Source organism: Myotis daubentonii, chromosome 6 (assembly GCF_963259705.1).
Source record: "Myotis daubentonii chromosome 6, mMyoDau2.1, whole genome shotgun sequence".
Lineage (NCBI taxonomy): Eukaryota > Metazoa > Chordata > Mammalia > Chiroptera > Vespertilionidae > Myotis > Myotis daubentonii.
The window spans coordinates 74,228,632-74,247,376 of NC_081845.1; the positions used below are offsets into that span (position 1 = coordinate 74,228,632).

The following is an 18,745-nucleotide window of genomic DNA, read 5'->3' on the forward strand; positions in this document are numbered from 1 at the left end:
TAGTAAGTATAGAAGTTATTTGATTTATCTCTTCGCATCCTTTTACCCCCACACCGAGGTATGTCAGTCTGTTCCATGCCTCCATGCTTCAGGCCTTATTTTGGTCAATTCATTTTGTGCATTAGATTCTACAGATAAGTAGATGTTTGTCTTTCTCTGATGGGCTTATTACACTTAGCATAATAGTCTCCAAGTCCACCCAATGCGGCTTCAAAGGGTAAAAGATCCTTCTTTTTCATAGCTGCACAGGGTTCCATTGTGTAAATGTGCCACTGCTTTTTTATTCCTTCATTTACTGATGGGCACTTGGGCTGTTTCCAAATCTTAGCTATTGTAAATAACATTGCTATGAGCATAGGGGTGCATATATTCTTTCTTACTGTTATTTAGGGGTTTTTAGGACATATTCCTAGAAGTGGGATCACTGGGTCAAAAGGCAGTTATATTTTTAATTTTTTGAGGAAACTTCTACAGTTTTCCATAGTGGCTGCACCAATCTGGATTCCCACCAGCAGTGAACTAGTGTTCCCTTTTCTCTGCATCCTTACCAGCACTTGTTTGTTGATCTATTGATGATAGCCATTCTGACAGGTATGAGGTGGTATATCATTGTGGTTTTAATTTGCATTTTTCTGATGATTAGTGACGGTGAGCATTTTTTCATATGTCTCTTGGCCATTTGTATGTCCTTTTTGGAGAAGTGTCTATTCAGGTCCTCTGCCCATTTTTTAATTGAATTGTTTGTCTTCCTTTCATTGAGTTGTATGAGTATTTATATATTTTGGAGATTAACTCTTATCAGATGTATCATTGGAAAATATGTTCTCCCATACAGTGGGCTCCCTTTTCATTTTGATGGTGGTTTCTTTTGCTGTGCAGAAGCTTTTTATTTTGATATAGTCCCATTTGTTTATTTTTTTCTTTTGTTTCTCCCATTTAGCTTTTAAAGATGTAACTCCACCCTTTGCTTGGTTTTACTAGTAAGTATGTATGAAATGCTACAATAGGACATAGTAGTAATGGCACTCAGACAAATGGAAATGGTCAAGAGACACAAATATACATGTGAAATAAACTCAGCATTTCAATTAAAGTAAAAAACATTAAATTTAATTTCAATTTAAATGGGCAAATATTGAAACATTTACCAAAGAAGATCTATGAGGTGCTAATAAGCACATGAAAAAGTGCTGAAAATCATTAGTCACTAGGTAAAAGCAAATTAAAACTAGAGATACCACTTTTAAACCCATGACAGTGGTCGGCAAACTGCGGCTCGTGAGCCACACGCAGCTCTTTGGCCCCTTCAGTGTGGCTCTTTCACAAAATACTGACTTCTGCGCATGGGCCATGAAGTTTCAATCGCACTGTACGTGCACGCCCGCACATGGTATTATGTGGAAGAGCCACACTGAAGGGGCCAAAGAGCTGCATGTGGCTCGCGAGCCGCGGTTTGCCAACCACGGCACTAGAATAGCTATAATCAAAGAACAGACAATAACAAGTATTAACAAAGATAATACTTGGAGAAACTGGAACCCTCATGCATTGCTGGTGACTATGTTAAATTGTACAGCCACTTTGGAAAACACATAAACTTACAATATAAGCTACCTATTCAACTCTGGGTATCTGCCCAATATAAATGAAAACATATCGTTACAAAAAGATTTTAAGCAAATATTTATAGCAGCATTATTTACAATAGCTAAAAATCGGAGAGGGAAATCCAATATCCATCAACTGGTGAATGGATAAACAAGTGTGGTATACTCATAGAATGGAATACTATTCAGCAATAAAAATGAACAAGCTACTGATACATGCTACAATATGATACATATTACAACCTGGATGAACCTCAGAATCATTAACCTAGATGAAAGAAGCCAGATGCAAAAGATACATATTCTATGACTCCACTTACAGGCAATGCCCAGAAAGGCAACTCACTAGACACCAAAAGCAGATTAGTGGTTGTGGGGTGTGGGGTAGACACATGCCTCATGACTGCAAACAGGCATGAGAAATCATTCTGGGGTGACGGAGAATAATCTAAAACTGGAAATTACCCCTCAAAATTTTTTTGAAAAATTGTTAGGCCTAGAAATTTCAGGTGGACATAATTTTCAGATATACACAAGCCAAAATATTGGAAAAGACTGTCTAGAGAAAAAAAGAAAAAGCTTAGAATGAGTGCTTTGGGAGGCGGTGGGGAATGAGTGCTTTGGGGACAGTAGACATCAGCAAACTAGAGGTAATTCTAAAAATTATCTATGATAGATTGCAAAAGTGACCACAACACTCTGCAACTTCTCTCATCAGAACTCTATTTCCCCCACTCCCTGAGACTTGCTTTGTCCAAGATAATGTGTGAGCAGAGCTACTGTGAGTTGAGAGCCTAGACATCAAGAGGCCACACGCACTCCCACTCTTGCTGCTTTTGGAGCCGGAATCTAATCACATATGAACAAACTTGGGTTGGCTTGCTGGAAGAGGAGAGAACAAGTAGAGGAAAACTGAGTCAGCCAGAAGCTGACCAAAGGCACATAAGAGAGTTCCAGCTGTGTTGAGCCAAGCTTGACTAAGACCAGAAAAACTGCCATCTGAGCATAGCCCAAACTGCCAATCCCCGGAATTGTAAACTAAACAGTTAATGTTTTAAGTGGTTTGTTTCAAAGCAGAAGCTAACTGATTCACTAAAAAGGAGCTGTTGAATAACACACAAACCACATGACTGGGTGTTAAGGATAAGTATCCTAGGCACAAGAATATAAATGCAGTCAGTGAGTTGGGCTCAGGTCTGGGAATTGTCAAAGTAAGTATGGCAGAACAACTAACTGCATGAGCAATGTGAGAATAACAGAGAAAGCTTCTCTATATTGTATAGTTGATTAAGGGTCTATAGCAGTGGTTCTCAACCTGTGGGTCACGACCCCTTTGCTGGTGGAACAACCCTTTCACAGGGGTCGCCTAAGACCATCCTGCATATCAGATATTTACATTACGATTCATAACAGTAGCAACATTACAGTTATGAAGTAGCAATGAAAATAATTTTATGGTTGGGTGACAACATGAGGAACTGTATTTAAAGGGCTAGACAGTTGAGAAACACTGGTCTATAGGGAGTAGAAAGGTAAGTGAAGTTAAGTACCGACAGGCTGAAACCTAAGGAAGATTTTAGGACTTGTGGTCCTGATCAGGTAAGGAGGAAACTCACTAAGAGCTCATAAGGAGGTGCAGATAGGCAGGTGTGTGGTCAAAGAAAGCTATTTTAGAATTCAAGATTTGAAAGTTAGAGCAATTTCTAAGACATATGCATGGGTTGGATGGATGAATGAATGGATAATTAGGAAACTATAGATAGATATTTGTTCATTTCAACTAAGTTATCAAATTTTGGACATAAAGCAGCACAAAATATTCTTTTATCCTTTTACTGTCTGTGGGTTCTGTAATTATAATGTTTCTTCCATATGTCATACCGGTGATTTGTATGTGTTTTTCTTGATCAGTCTCACTTGCTATTTATAAACTCTATTGACCTTTTCAAAGAACCAACTTTGGCTTTGCTAATTTTCTCTATTGTATATTTTTTTCTCTATTCCATCAATGTTTGCTTTTATCTCTATTATTTCTTTCCATCTACTTTGTGTTTACTTTGCCTTATTTTATCCCCTAAAGTTGAAAATTTGTTAGATTTTAGGGTTTTCTTCTGTTCACCTACAAGCAGTTAAAGCTATGTGTTTTACTCTGAGCACTGCTTTAGCTGCATCACACAATTTTGAAATATTGTGTCTTCATCATTCAGTTGAAGATATTTTCTAATTTCTCCTGTGATTTATTTTTGATGCATGAATTATTTGGAAGCATGTTATTTCATTTCTAAATAGCTGAGATTTTCCTAGACATATTATTGTTATTGATTCCTAATTTGATTCTGTTGTATGAATCAAGAATATACTCTATATGATTTCAATCCTTGTAAATTTAAATTTATTGTGACTTGCTTTTTTAAAATATATTTTTATTGATTTCAGAGAGGAAGGGGAAGGGAGAGAGAGATAGAAACACCAATGATGAGAGAGAATCATTGATCAGCTGCCTCCTGCATGTACCCTCCTGGTAATTGAGCCCGTAATCTCTGTCTCTTAATGGGAGTGTTTAGTCTATTAATATTTAATATAGCATAATATAAATAGAAAATAAAACTGGAATTTAAGAGGATAATGCTTTAAATTGGCTTATACTCTATGTGTTATGCAGTATTAATATTCCACAGCATGTATAGTCTACTCTATATAGTAATAGTTGCTCAATAAAACCTTTTTAAAAAAATTAGTCAATAACTAACCAAATCCCGATGTAAAATTCATGACTGCTAAATAAAAGAATTTTACCCATATTGTAATAGTTCCGTCTAATAATATGTAAAATTCCTGGAATATATGATGTCTACATACAAGTCTTAGTTAAAAAAACTTTGACATTTAAAACTTTGAAGATAATGTTGTAATAGCAATTCTAGCATCCTTCCCCTGCAAAATTATTAACAACAAGAAAAAGACTGGACATGAGCAAGAAGACATGCATATTGAGGTTAAAATCAGAGTCTTTAAACAGCAATTATAGGACTACATTCTCTTGCCTATCCTCATCATTGACTCTTTGAATTATCTGAATGTTACTTTCAAGTACAGTAGTCTTCTCTTTGTAAATTACACATTAGAAAAAAATTTACAAAGAAAAAACTTTATGAACACTAAACAGTAAATGAAATAAAACAACTTTTTTCTGATTTTATATCCATTATTTAAAATACACCGATATTTTATAGATATGGATTTACATAGCCCATGAACACAGACAATGGGTGGTGAAAGCCTGGAGAGGGTGTAGTGGCTGGGCCAAAAGGGGTAAAAGATGGGAGTGAAGAATGGGAGATATCTGTAATACTATCAACAATAAAAATATATATATTAAAAAAATAAATAAATAAAAGCTAAATGGGCATTTTGGACAACAATGGAACCTAGAAAACATTTGACACAGTAGGACAAGTTCTCTCTCTGCATTATAAAAAGGACAGTTAGATATCAACTGTTGTAGAAATGAAATAAGATGGAAAATTTTAACAGTTTAAATTGTTTTCTTAAAGAGACTTCCTCTGCTGCTAGAGACTAGCCTTCTGGTCAGTCATCTGGAGCAATTCTCACAACTGATGGCTTCCCCTTTGGGACAATACCACCTTTTTCTATACTTGTTTGCATTTTTGCTTTAATGTCATCCACGGAGCTAGGTTTTTTTCTGTGTTTTAGGACTAGTTTTCTGTTTCTGACAGATTCTTGACACTTTGATCTTGGTTTTGAGCCTTTTAAATTCTGGTTTGATGTTTGTGCATTTTTGGCTGGAGTAATTCATATAGATTTATTTATTGGAGCTTTTTCTTTAGCTTCCTCCTCATCAAAGTCATCATCTTCTTCATATCACCATCTTCATCAGCAGCAAGTTTTCTTTTTCTTCCTTCCTTCCTTCCTTCCTTCCTTCCTTCCTTCCTTCCTTCCTTCCTTCCTTCCTTTCTTCTTTCTTTCTTTCTTTTTTTTTTTTTTTAGGAAAGATCCTTTTATTGGGGTGGACACTGAGCACGCACCAGTCCACGATAAAATGACTTAAGAGAATGATTCGAAAGGGTTGACTTCTTCCTGTGGCTTACTCTCAGAGCAGGGTCCGGGCACGGCATAGATCCTGGTGGAGCGGGCGTCAAGGCCAAGTCTTTAAGGCCGGACCAGGGGATGGAAGCGGGAAGAAGGGCCCCACCCCTGTCACCCAGCTGCAGCAGGGCTTATCTCTAGACACTCGGAAGACACACTCTGGTTCTCCAGAGAAGGACTGGGGAGCAGGAGGAGGGGATTTGGGGTGGGGTGGGGTGGAGTAATGAATAACAATGTTGTTTTTCAAGAAGCATCTACCAACATCACACTACTGGGTCTGACATCCCCTTTAACCATCGCTCGGTACATTTTACAGCATAAATAAAGACTCAAGGAAAATAAATACATCGGCTCCTATGAGGTTGAAAGTGGTGTGCATGGCGGGGTGTGGGTAGGCGAACCAGTGGGGAGGGTGGGCAGGATGCTTACACACGGCAGGCGGGTGAGGAGCAGACAAGACAGGAGGCACCTATGGGGGAGCATCAGCCTTAAGGGTCCTTGTGCATGTCTGGGCTGTCGGTCCGTGCGACCTTGCGGGGAGGCGCTGAGCTCTCGCCCTCGAGGTCCACTTGCTCCTGGTCTCTCTTCTTGGCAGTGTTCTTTTTGTCCCATTGCTGATGTAGGTAGCGCAAAAGGATGTTTGTTTTTTCTGTCACAAGGATCTTTTCAGATGGGTACTCACGTGTGGGCAGGTAGACTGAGGGGCGTCGATTGAAGGCTTTACACACAGAGTCAGCATGAAATCGACTAAAATTGCTTTTGTTGTAGACTGGCAGTCCTTTCAAAAAATCTGCCATCTTGTGCTTCCTCTGTCGCCGCCTCAGCTACTGCCTCAGCCGCCACCACAGCCGCCTGCTTAGCCGCCGGCCGCACAGTAACTTCCAGCCACGCTCAAGTTTTCTTTTTTTTCTGTGGAAATTTGCTACCAATTCCAGGGGCAAGTCACTTTCCAGGTAAACAGAGTGTCCCAAAAAAACTATATACACACTGCTTTTATAATTATCCGAAGTGTGTGTATACATTTTTTGGGACACTCTATACTTAGGACTTTCACATCCTCCTCCTCTTCATCTTCTGACTTTGCATTTTCCCCCACATCTTCTGAGTGCTGCCCATTAATTTGCATAGTCCCTGAATCATACTGCAACTGTAAGACTGTATGTGTTATTTCAAAGCCTCCAGGAAAACCGATGGCTGTATGGACATTTTCAAAGTTGCCAGTGTTGGATGTGAGGGCGATCTGGCTGCGACATCTGTCACCCCATTGATCGCCAGGGTTGATTCGGCTGATCTGGCTGGCTAGGCGGGTGTCCCCCTCCTCCCTCACCGATCCATGTGCGTCCCTCCCGAAGCTGGGCGCTCGGTTGAAGAGGACGACCTCCCCGCCCCCCCCCAGGAGAGGACCGGTCTTCGGTCAAGGGTATACGAGTAGCTGCGCTCCCCTGCTAGAACCTCCAAACAAGCTCTCAAAGTTGCCAGTGTTACTGTAAATTGGACTGCTTTCATAATTCATTGCCTCTGCTTCAGTAATGTGCAGTTCATACTTTGCACCAGCCCCTACACTGACCATTCTCGAAGATAACTGGTGCTCATTTTCATTATTATCCATCTCAAAGTGATAATTTCTGTCAGTCTTTACTTCAAACCAAAAGGCTAGTTCTGGGGTCTCAGGGAGTTCATGTCCATGCCCACTGACTTTTCCATGGGGTGTTGGCACACAGGTGGGAGAGAAGACAGGTGGAATAGCTGCACAGGACAAAATCACACCAGGGCTAATCTTTGCCCATTTCTAAATTGGGTACTGTGTCCTTTTATTGAGTTGTAAGAGTTTTTTATGTATTCTGGATACAAGCCCTTGAACAAACACGTGATCTACAAAGGTTTGCTTATGCTGTGGTTTGTCTTTTGATTTACGTAATGGTATCTTGTTAGATGCAAAAGTTTTAAATACTTATTAAGTCCAAGTTATCGGTTATTTTCCTTTATGGATTGTGTGTTTTGTTTTGTTTTTTTGTGTGTCATATTTAAGAATTCATTGCCTCACCCAAGGTCATGACAATTTTTCTGCTGTGTTATTTTTTCTAGAAATTTTATAGTTTTGGTTCTTAATTTAGTCCAGTGATGGCGAACCTATGACATGCGTGTCAGAGGTGACATGCGAACTCATTTTTTTGGTTGATTTTTCTTTGTTAAATGGCATTTAAATATATAAAATAAATGTCAAAAATATAAATCTTTGTTTTACTATGGTTGCAGATATCAAAAAATTTCTATATCTGACACGCCAAGCTCAAAAGGTTCGCCATCACTGATTTAGTCTATGACCCATTTTGAGTTTTTCTTTATTCTTTGAGATTGTCAATTATTGGTATTATTTTTATGAAATATTTGACAGAGTTCATCAGGAAAGTAATTTCAGGCTGGTGTTTTCTTTGTGGAAATATTTTCAGTTATAAATTTAAAATTTAAGTATTCAATTTCTTTATATATTCCTATTTAGATATTCCATTTCTTCTTGAGTCAGTTTGGTAATTTGTACCTTTCTAGAGATTTGCTCATTTCATCTAAATTGTGTAATTTGTTGGCCCAATAGTATTCCCACTTATGCCTTGTAATTTCTGTATGGTTGGTAGTACTTTCAGATTCCTTTTTGTTTGTTTGGTTAGAAAACTGGGGTTTTTGCTAACCTCTTCCGTTGCACACTTCTGTGACTGAGCTTGTGTTCAGGACTACGTGGTAGGAAGAAAGAGAGAGAGTATAAAGTGATGGGAGTTTGTTCCACTCTCTTGGGATCAGAGGAAGGTTTCCTCTTCCTCTGGGACTTCTAATGTCATTGCCTGTGGGATTGCTTGAAGACTCGGGGGCTGGGACTTAAGAGACGCGGAGAAGAAAAAAGGGGGGATTTCTGCATTCTAAGTCTTAAGCATTCCCTTTCTCACTCCTCAAGCCAGAATAAGGGCTCTTCTCCTGGAGTTCTGTCTGTCTGAGCCTCAATACCCAGCCAGTGTTGGGTTTTGGGTGCGTTGCTGCCTTGTTTTCAATCTGGGGGATACTGGAGGCAAACTCACCACTGGTTTGGTGGTACTTCAATTTCTGGCCTTTTAAAAACTTCAAGTTCATTGCTACCATTTACTTCTCAGAATCCTCAAATGGCTGCTTGACGCATTCTGCTCAGTTGTGTAATTGTGTTCAGTGGGAGACATTTTACTTTATTGTACTAGAACCATGTTGTTTTTAATTAGTCTATCCCCTCTTAAGCCCATTGCTTTTCTCTTTTTACTTATTTACTTTTTGGAAAATCTTATAGCAATTTGCCATCAAGTAAGATGCTGTAGACATGTATATTGCTGCATATAACTCATGCAATCTGAAGATTCCACTTATTTGATTATTATACAGAAGTTTTAGAAATCCAACCTCAATGCATTTTCATTTGAAAAAATTTTTTTCCTTTTCTTTCTGTCCAATATGCTCCAGATTTTTCTGGACTTCCCTTCAATTTCTGAAAACCAAATAGATTGAGATTACAGAACTACCTGCAGATTTTACAGAAAACAATATACTAGTACATTTAATCATGATGGAGGCTATTTACAAAGAGAGTGGAATTCTCACATTAAAAAGGAACCCATTAATAAGTTTTAAATAACTAACTGACTAACTCTGGAGAATCATTAACTGATATTAAATAAATAAATTCCTACCACTACTCACTTTGCAGTGAGCTACAAGGAGGAGGCAGCAAGCATTTGTAAACATTTCAGACGAATCTAGGGTGTAGCTGCCTTTTGTATTGAAAGGTACTATAGGGTGCCCCAAAGGAATCCCAAATATATTTGGAAAGACTTGGTGACATTGTCTAGCCTTTTAAAAGTGATGTAGTATAATAGAAATTTGCAAAAGTATAAATAGAAACTTTAAAAAATTGAATTCAATAATAATGAGGTCTAATTTCTAGTCTTCTGAAGTCCTCTTGCAGGACCTAAACCTGTGGAGGGCATTCTGAGGATCTGATGAAAGCTATAATCTACATCTCTGTAAATACTAGCGAGACAGAGACATACTCTTTTGCACATACTTTCAAACCCTGTCCTCTTAATGCTCATCCGTGGATTCTGAGGGCAGAGATTGATCCCAGTTAAGCACTCCCACAATAAAGTGACTAGATACCCTTGTCCAAATGGTATTGGGATCACTTTTTAAAATTAAATTTATTAGGGTGACATTGGTTAATAGGATCACATAGGTGTCAGTGTAGAGTTCTATGGTACCAGATCTGTGTATTTGACTGTGTACTCGCCACCCAAAGTCAAATCTTCTGTCACTGTATATTAGGCCCCCTTCACCCCCACCCCTCAGCCCCTTCCCTCTGGCAACCACCACACTCTTGTTTGTGTCTGCACGTTTCAGTTTGATATCCCACATCCGAATGAAATCATGTGGTTCTTAACTTTTCTGAAAATCTCTTCCAGGTGAGAATTTATCTTGGGTAATGCCTTTGTCTGGGCAGGGCAGTTCTCACCGTGGTTTAGGTGTGAGATTAGAGAACAGTCCTGTAAATGGCCTGTGATACCTGGAGAAATAGTAATTCACAAAGTCGTCCCCAATCCACAGTCTACAACTTGAACTTCCAGCTCAGATCTTCTTCCTGCAGCATAGGCGGGACCCTTCAGGAGGATGTGCTCCGAGTTCATCTGTTTACCAGTGAAGAAGTGAATACCCAGGAATAGCGGCTACAGAACCTCCCTGGGGAGCCGTTTCTCAGACTTTCTTCAGTGTTAGGGTCCCGTGAGAAGCTGGATGGTACAGTGGACAGGATCCTGACCCCGTGGTGGAGAGGGTCCTGATTTAGCATGAAAAGACCTGAGGTCAAACCCTGTGGCTTAGCTTACCTTGGGTAAGTCACTGAATATTCCTGAGGTTTGTTTTGTCTTTTGGTAAACTAGTAATAGCAACACCTGTTATATATCTTTTTACAGATCATTGTGAGAATCAGTGAAAATAATAAATGGTATTTTTAAAAAAATTAAGCCTGTTGAATTGAAATATAAAGGGACACATAGCATAATAGCTGCGGTAGAACGGAGCCTTGATTCATTCACCATGCATTTATTCATTTGTAATCTTAGCATGCACAGGGCATCTTTAATTTCCCTACGCTTCTAGTCAGAAATATGGCCCTTCTATCTCTCAAGTGCTTTTAAGACTCTCTTCATCTGGTGCAGAAAAGCGAGAATAAAAGGAAGTTTCGTGATACAGAATGAGGAAGTCAAATGATTTGTGCAATACTTACGTTGGAGAAATCAGTATAATGGAGTAGTTTGTATGAGCTGTTAAAATGATAGTCAAAGGAAGCAGGATCATTTCTGAAAACTGTGAGAGCTCATCCTGCCCCACATCCTGTCCTGGAGATGACCTAGTTATATGCATGAGTGATATCAGCTGCCATTTTCTGAGAGCTTTTCTATCTTTACATACGTCCTATCTCATTTAGTCATCACTCGCCTTCGGTCACATGGCTCCGAGAGCTGAAATTTCAGCCCAGTCCTTTTACCTGCACAGATCACACTCATCATTCCCTCGAAGCAGGAAAGGGAGCCTGAATTACAAGGAGCTGAACTGGCATTTGCCTTTCTAAAGTTCATCGGGATCAGTGTTAATTTACATTCTTTAACCTTGAAAGCTCAGAATAACCGTTGAGCTTGCTTTTCAAGACTTAGAGAGAGCGGTAATTGCCACTTGAAAGCAGGGCAGGGACTCCAAAGGAAGCAAGTTTTAGCTTTAAGAAATAAGGTTCTCTGAGCTCTACTTTTTAATTTTTGAAATATTAAAGATTATTTAGTCTATTTCCTGAGGGTTCGTTTTTCAAGCATATTGGAATTTACATTTCTGAGTTATTAGAAAATATGAAGCAATATGATTATTATAACATGGGAATACAGTGTATTTTCATCATTATTACCAGGAGGAAAAATGTGTCGGTGTTTTCCACAGGTGCGGTGCATTTGTTGGGCTGAATTCCTCCTCCATCTGCTGACGCTGCTTAAGCCGTAGCCTGCTGCTTACATTACCTGCCAATGTGTCAGAATAGAGGGAACCAAAGGCTGAATTTTAAGCAGCATCCCTAGTTGTTTAGACGCTCTTAAAATATTTAGAATACCTCGCTTTGTCTGAAGAGTACGCTGTACTGGGTAGGAGGTAAAACTGGGAAATTCTGACTGGCTACTGCTATATACAGTTTCTCTAGAAACCTCAAGAAAATAATGGACTCAAGCATGCCTTGAGCTGTTCTCTGAGAAACTATGGCAACGGGGCCTTTTAATTAAAGCTGAAGTATGTGTGCAGCTTAGAAAAACAGAGAGATACTGCCAACTGATAAGGAGAGTGTATGGGAATAATTCAGAAAACTGAAAAAAATTTCTTTTTAGATATGTTTGCTAGCTTTATTATCTAAATTGGTCAAAGAAAGAGGAAACATTTTTCTTTTTTATTGAATTTATTGGGGTGACATTGGTTAATAAAATTATAAATGTACAATTCTATAATACATCATCTGTATATTGTGTTGTGTGTTCGCCATCCCAAGTCAAGTCTCCTTCCATCACCATTTATCCCCCCAATACCCTCTTCTATCACCCCCCGCCCCCAAGGAAACTCTTTTAATGGATATTTGGCTTTGGAATATGTTATAACATATTTTTAAAGAAAATATTGTTTTTTAATTATATATTTTTAAGATTAATATTCAAATTCATTTCTGTTTCCAGGGTACATGTTAACTGACAGTGGAAAGGGCAGCCTGGAGGCAGTATCAATTTCAGAGGGCAGCCAATCTGGGCTAGTTACACAATGGGTGATCTGTGAGTTTTGACAATGGAGACCATGTATATGCCCCAGTATATACATGGGCCAAGGATCAACAAATTAGTAAACTGTTCCACTCTTGAACAGAAACATTTACAGCCAACATGCTAGAATTTATAAACTCAGAGCATGCCAAAAAGTAATTAAAGAAAACCAAAATCTAAATGGAAAAGCCGGAGTTGCCATTTTTCTTGGACCAAAATAGGTGTTATGCTAACGACACCAATGATGGAAAGATTTCGTCGTCCCTTTTGCCAGGGAGGATTTGAGTTTATGCCTACTACTTTAGCATCCTGTCTGATTAGTGCCTCCATTCACTCTTAAAAAGGTACCTGTTTGCCCAGGTGGTGTGGCTCAGTGGTTGAGCATTGACCTATGAACCAGGAGGTTATAGTTCGATTCCTGGTCAGGGCATATGACCAGGTTACGGGCTCGATTCCCATTGTGGGGCGTGCAGGAGGCAGCTGATCAATGATTCTCTCTCATCATTGATGTTTCTATTTCTCTCTCCCTCTCACTTCCTCTCTGAAATCAATTAAAAATATATTTTAAAAAGGTGCCCATTTGAAGGATAAATGATAGGGGCAATAGCTGGAAAGATGAGTTGCATATAATGGAATAACATGTAATAGTTATAAATGTCAAGCTCATGAGCCAGAGACCCTGTAGGACAGTGATGGCGAACCTCTTGAGCTCGGCGTGTCAGCATTTTGAAAAACCCTAACTTAACTCTGTGCCATGTCACATATAGAAATTTTTTGATATTTGCCACCATATTAAAACAAAGACTTATATTTTCGATATTTATTTTATATACTTAAATGCCATTTAACAAAGAAAAATCAACCAAAAAAATGAGTTCGCGTGTCCCCTCTGACACGTGTGTCATAGGTTCGCCATCACTGCTGTAGGAACTGGCTCTATTTTAAAAAATATATATATTTTATTGATTTTTTTTCAGAGAGGAAGGGAAAGGGATAGAGAGTTAGAAACATCGATCAGCTGTCTCCTGCACACCCCCACTGGGTATATGCCCGCAACCAAGGTACATGCCCTTGACCAGAATTGAACCTGGGACCCTTGAGTCCGCAGGCTGACGCTCTATCCACTGAGCCAAACCGGTCAGGGTGGAACTGGCTCTTACAATGGTCTGCTATCTGGTGTCTTTGGCTTTGGCTTCCAGTTCACCTTTATTATTCTGTTGGCAGAGTTAGCTGTCTATAATCAGATCTCATCTTCCACCCCCTTTTGCTTAATGGTTTCTCTTTGCTTACAGGATTGGTATACCTTTTCTCAGTCTCAGCTCCAGCCTGCCTCCAATACATACATTACTCAAACAAGGCCTAGCTTCTCCATGTTCACTATTCCCTTCTGTGTATTCATGCTATTGCCAGTGCTGGATTCCTCTAATATGTGTGTGTGTGTGTGTGTGTGTGTGTGTGTGTGTGTGTGTGTGGCAAACGCCTGCTCATACTTCAAAATGAGGATTAAACATCACCTCTTTCTTCCCTTCATCTCACAACCCTCCCTCATTCCTCCCAAGTATTGTTCCCTCTGGGACTGGGTGAGGGCACCAGAGGTAAGGACTTACACATCTGTCTTTGAAGGCTTTGTGTGATATCAGGAAACTTAGTCTATTTTCTGAGAGTTCCTTTTTCAAGCATATTAGAATTTACATTTCTGAGTTATGGAAAGCATACTTACTATTTGTTGAATATTTGATGTTTGGTAAATATTTGATGAGTGGATTAAGTGGGTAAAATAATTGGAGTCACTAGGGCAAATCTGAGAAACACAGAGTAGTTGAAGTTTGGTTCTGCTGTTTGCCCTTCTCCCTCTTTCTCACTCTTCTGGTCCTCTAGGTACCCTCTGCTCTCATGCCTGGTCTTTGGCTTCCCTTCTTCAGGGTCTTGCCTAGGCTCGTCCGACCCCCAAATGTCCCTCAGCTTCTCAAATATCCTTTGCCTTTCTTCCCTAAACCCCTACCCTCAACTCCAATCCGAATGCCATTTCCACACTGAAGCATGCAGCTAGGTATAATTAGAGGATAATCACTTCAGCCTAATTCATTCCAGGTTATAAAAGACTGACAGGGAGGCTGCAGGAAGTGTCTGAAATTTGAATTCCGCAATATAAGGGGTTGCTTGCCTGTTCAGATTTCTGACTGTTTATATAATCTCCCCTTTTATATAGTATATTAATACCATCTCTAAAAAGGTTTCCATGCCAGGATTTTGGATTATGTCATTCAATCATGACAAAGGAATATTTGGAGTGCTGCCTGCCTGCAACCGGTTTCGGCAACATTGCTGTCTTTGTTCAGCAGCGTGTGTGCAATTATTTGCAAATTTTATTGCTTATTTGTATTTCTTAAAATTTAAATGAATGAACATAAGGAAATTAATTAGGTCTCACATGGGTAATGCACTATAGACAAAGATATGAAAAAATCATCAGATGAGGCAAAAGAGCCAATTCTTATTGTGAAATGTATGCTCCCTGAATTTAAGCCCATCTACTAGTAACTAATATATAGTCTTATTACATAGGGGGAAAAAAGCAAAGGCAAGGAACATGGATAGAATTCTGGAACTCTGTTCTAGAAGATTGTATACAAAAGAGGAGCTATAACTTGGGATTTTCTCATCTTATAGTTTCTGGGCCTGAAACCTAAGTCTCTCATGCGACTTCTGCACACATCATTTCTTTTGTGCTTTTGAGAAAACATTTTATGGGTGGGACACCTGTTAAAGATAAGGAAAATATGCTTGGATTTTCCTTCAAGCTGCCTCCTCTTCAATGTTATTAACTCTTGCTTTAAATCCTCTGAACAGCTGGAAACTAGCTAATACCTTCGTTGCAACTACCTTAGTAGATCGTAAATTCAAGGTCCTGTAAAACCAGGGTATACTATAGGCCAGTGATGGCGAACCTTTTGAGCTCAGCATGGCAGCATTTTGAAAAACCCTAACTTCTGGTGCCGTGTCACATATAGAAATTTTTTGATATTTGCAACCACAGTAAAACAAAGATTTATATTTTTGATATTTATTTTATATATTTAAATGCCATTTAACAAAGAAAAATCAACCAAAAAAATGAGTTCACGTGTCACCTCTGACACGCATGTCATAGGTTCACCATCACTACTATAGGCCCTTGAACTAGTAGTACTGAGACCGACAAGATGAGGACAGAGGCTCTGAAAACCATTGCCACTTCCCTTACCTGTTTTCCTAACCTGCCCAGAAACCACCAGGGCCTGAAGGGCAGTTTACTCTGGGCTATTAGTTCCAGAGTGCTGGGCTTCACCAGAAGAGTGAACCCAACCTGTTGAGCTCTCTTGCTCAGAAGCTTAAATGGAATAAAATCAGGTTGAATAAGACCTGCCCCTACCCTTAAAAAACTCTCTTTTTCTTTCACAATAATGTCTGATCCTATTAGAAATTGGTTGTTAATTGAAGTTAGTGTGGATGCTTATGCCTGCATTTTTCTGAGACATTTTTTGTCTTGTGTGTAGAATCAAAGGATAAATTAGGTTATTATTTGTGTGTTTTTTTCTGGCTCTACACCTAATATTTTAGTTATAAAACTGGGAGAGCAGAGAAAGGCAATAGGAAAAACACTTTTGAGTTGTTGGTATCTCTTTGCTGTAGGGATTAAAGATTTAGTTTGGTAGCATTTGTTATTATTGCTTATTTATTTTAATTTTAGTTTAATTTTTGCATAGATACAACATTCACATGATTAAAAAATAAGACATATAAAATATTGTCCCTCAGTTTTAAGGAAATCTCTTAGGTAATTATTGTTCTTAGTTTCTTATGAATCTTTTCATGATATATTTTTCTATATTCAAGGACATAAAAGTATTTTATTTTTCTCCTTTTTTATAGTAACATAAAAAAGGATAGTAACATACTGTATAAATGTTTACATCTCATTTTATTCATTTAATTCATTTATTCATTTAGTGTTTCTTTGAGAGCTTTCGGAGGATAGCACTCTACTTTTTATAGCTACATAGTATTCCATTGGATGCATGAACATAATTTAGTTAACCGTTCCCCTGTTAATGACATATAGTTAATTTTCTAATATTTCACTATTATAAACAATGCTTAAATGTAAAACTTGAGTCATTTCACATGGTGCAAATGTTATCTTTAGGATGAACTCTCAGAAGGGGAAATATGGGGTCACAGTTTATATTTTTCAGGTTTTCTAAAAAAATTTTATTTATTGATTTTAGAATTGAGAGAGAGAGCGAGAGAGATTGATTTGTTGTTCCAATTATTTATGCATTCATTGGTTGCTTCTTGTATGTGCCCTGACTGGGGATTGAACCTGCAACCTTGGTGTATCAGGACGATGCTCTAACCAAAATAGTACATGGCCAGGGCTTATATATATTTCAGTTTGGATAAATATTATCATATGACCCTCCATAATGGTCTGTTTTTATTATTGAGGCTTTATAATATGTTGTGGTCTCCTCTTATTGGGATACTCTGTTGCTTGGTTGTCCTTTTTTTCCTTTCATATGAATATTAGATTCAGGTTGTTTAATTCTAAGAAAAAAATTAGTATTTTTAATGCAATCATGTTAAGTGTGGATTTTGTGAAAGGAGAATTGAATCTTTATGATTTGGGTTGCCCTATCTAATAATTGGAAGGCTTTTTGGTTAGTTCAACTCTTTTTTTGTGGAAGAACCTTTTTCATGTAGTTCTTCCACATTTCTTGTTAAAATTGTTTCTAGTATTTTATCTTTTTGTGATTAAAAGTGGGTCTTTTTTCCCCACTACATCTTCTGTCTGTACTTTCTATACATGAAAACTATTGGTTTTATTATTTTTAATCTTGTAACCTGCTAATTTAATTGTTTTACTATTTTACTATTTGTAGTACTTTTCAATAGAATTACTTGGGTTTCCCAGGTATACAAACTTACCATCTGCAAGTAGAGATTATTGTGCATCCTCCTTTCCAACTTTTAAATTTCTTATTTATTTCACTTGTCTGTTTGTATTGGCTAGGACATCCAGCAATATATTAAACTAGAGGCCCAATGCACGAAATTCGTGCAAGGGGCTCGGCCCTCCCAGCCCCAGCTGCCTTGACCCTCAACTTCGTACGGAAGGTCGTCTGGATGGTCATTCTGCTGTTTGGTCTAATTAGCATATTAGCTCTTTATTATATAGAATAGTAGTAAGTGTAGGTATTCTTCCTGAACCTGACTTTACTGGGAATGTCTCTAATGCTTCCCTGTTAAGCAGAAGCCGGCTTGGGGTTGAGATAAATACATTTTATTATGTTTTACAAGTATCCATCTGTGCTGCTCAATTATCCTTGGTCTCTCAACTTCACCTTGCTCCTATATACTACACTCTCTGGTGTTGGGGCTGGGAGTCAGCCAACCACATCTCAGATGCCTTTGACAGGAGCTTCCTTTTGGGATCTGTCAGTAGGGGGCACAAGGGGGGGGGCTGGGAAGTGGGAGAAGCATTTCCTGTCTCTTGCTATTTCTGTCAGAGGTGCCCCACTGAGGTATCTCACCCAGAGGTATGAGCCCCAACTCAGAGGCACTTCCCTCTTCTAAGCTCCTGAGGAACTAACAGCACCTGAGCAGTGTGCCCTTCTCACAGGTCTGAGTCCCAACTTTGCAGGGCCTCTCCTTTGAGCTCCCACATTCTTGCAACCTAATAGCTTCCCTTCTGTTCCCCCAATTCTTTAGGTGGTAGCTGCTTCCTGCAGGTATTATCTCTAGGTTACCTGTGTCCTCTTTTTGCTGGTGCAGTCCTCCCAACACTTGTTTTACCAATTCCCTCTATTAAATCCTCTCTGCATAAATACCTGTCACTCTTTCTGCTTTTCTGAAAGGACCAGTCTGATGACACATCTGTTCCTATTTTATTGAACATTTTTTTTTAATCAAGATTGTTTTCTGACTTCTCCTCCCAATGCTTTTTCTGTGTCAATGGGCATGATTGTGTGGTTTTTGTTAGAACAATGAAATATAATAATGGATTTTCTAATACGGGATTCCTCTTGAACTTTTGTAATAAATTCTCCCTCATCATGTTGTATTCTTTTAATGGGCTGCTGATTCTACTTGCTGATATTTTCATTAGGATCTTAGCATTTATATATATATATATATGAAATT

The 18,745-nt window shown here is 38.7% G+C and overlaps 2 protein-coding genes across 14 annotated transcripts in view; one reads left to right on the forward strand and one right to left on the reverse strand.

Moving 5' to 3' along the window:
* The window catches only part of DST (dystonin), a 440,752-nt gene that overhangs the window by 14,843 nt on the left and 407,164 nt on the right, over positions 1–18,745 (forward strand). The window lies entirely within an intron of this gene.
* Positions 5,951–6,573, reverse strand: LOC132237193 (DET1- and DDB1-associated protein 1-like). Its single transcript, XM_059701310.1, has one exon. It carries the CDS (start codon positions 6,509–6,511, stop codon positions 6,203–6,205), a length of 309 nt encoding a protein of 102 aa, XP_059557293.1. The 5' UTR covers positions 6,512–6,573; the 3' UTR covers positions 5,951–6,202.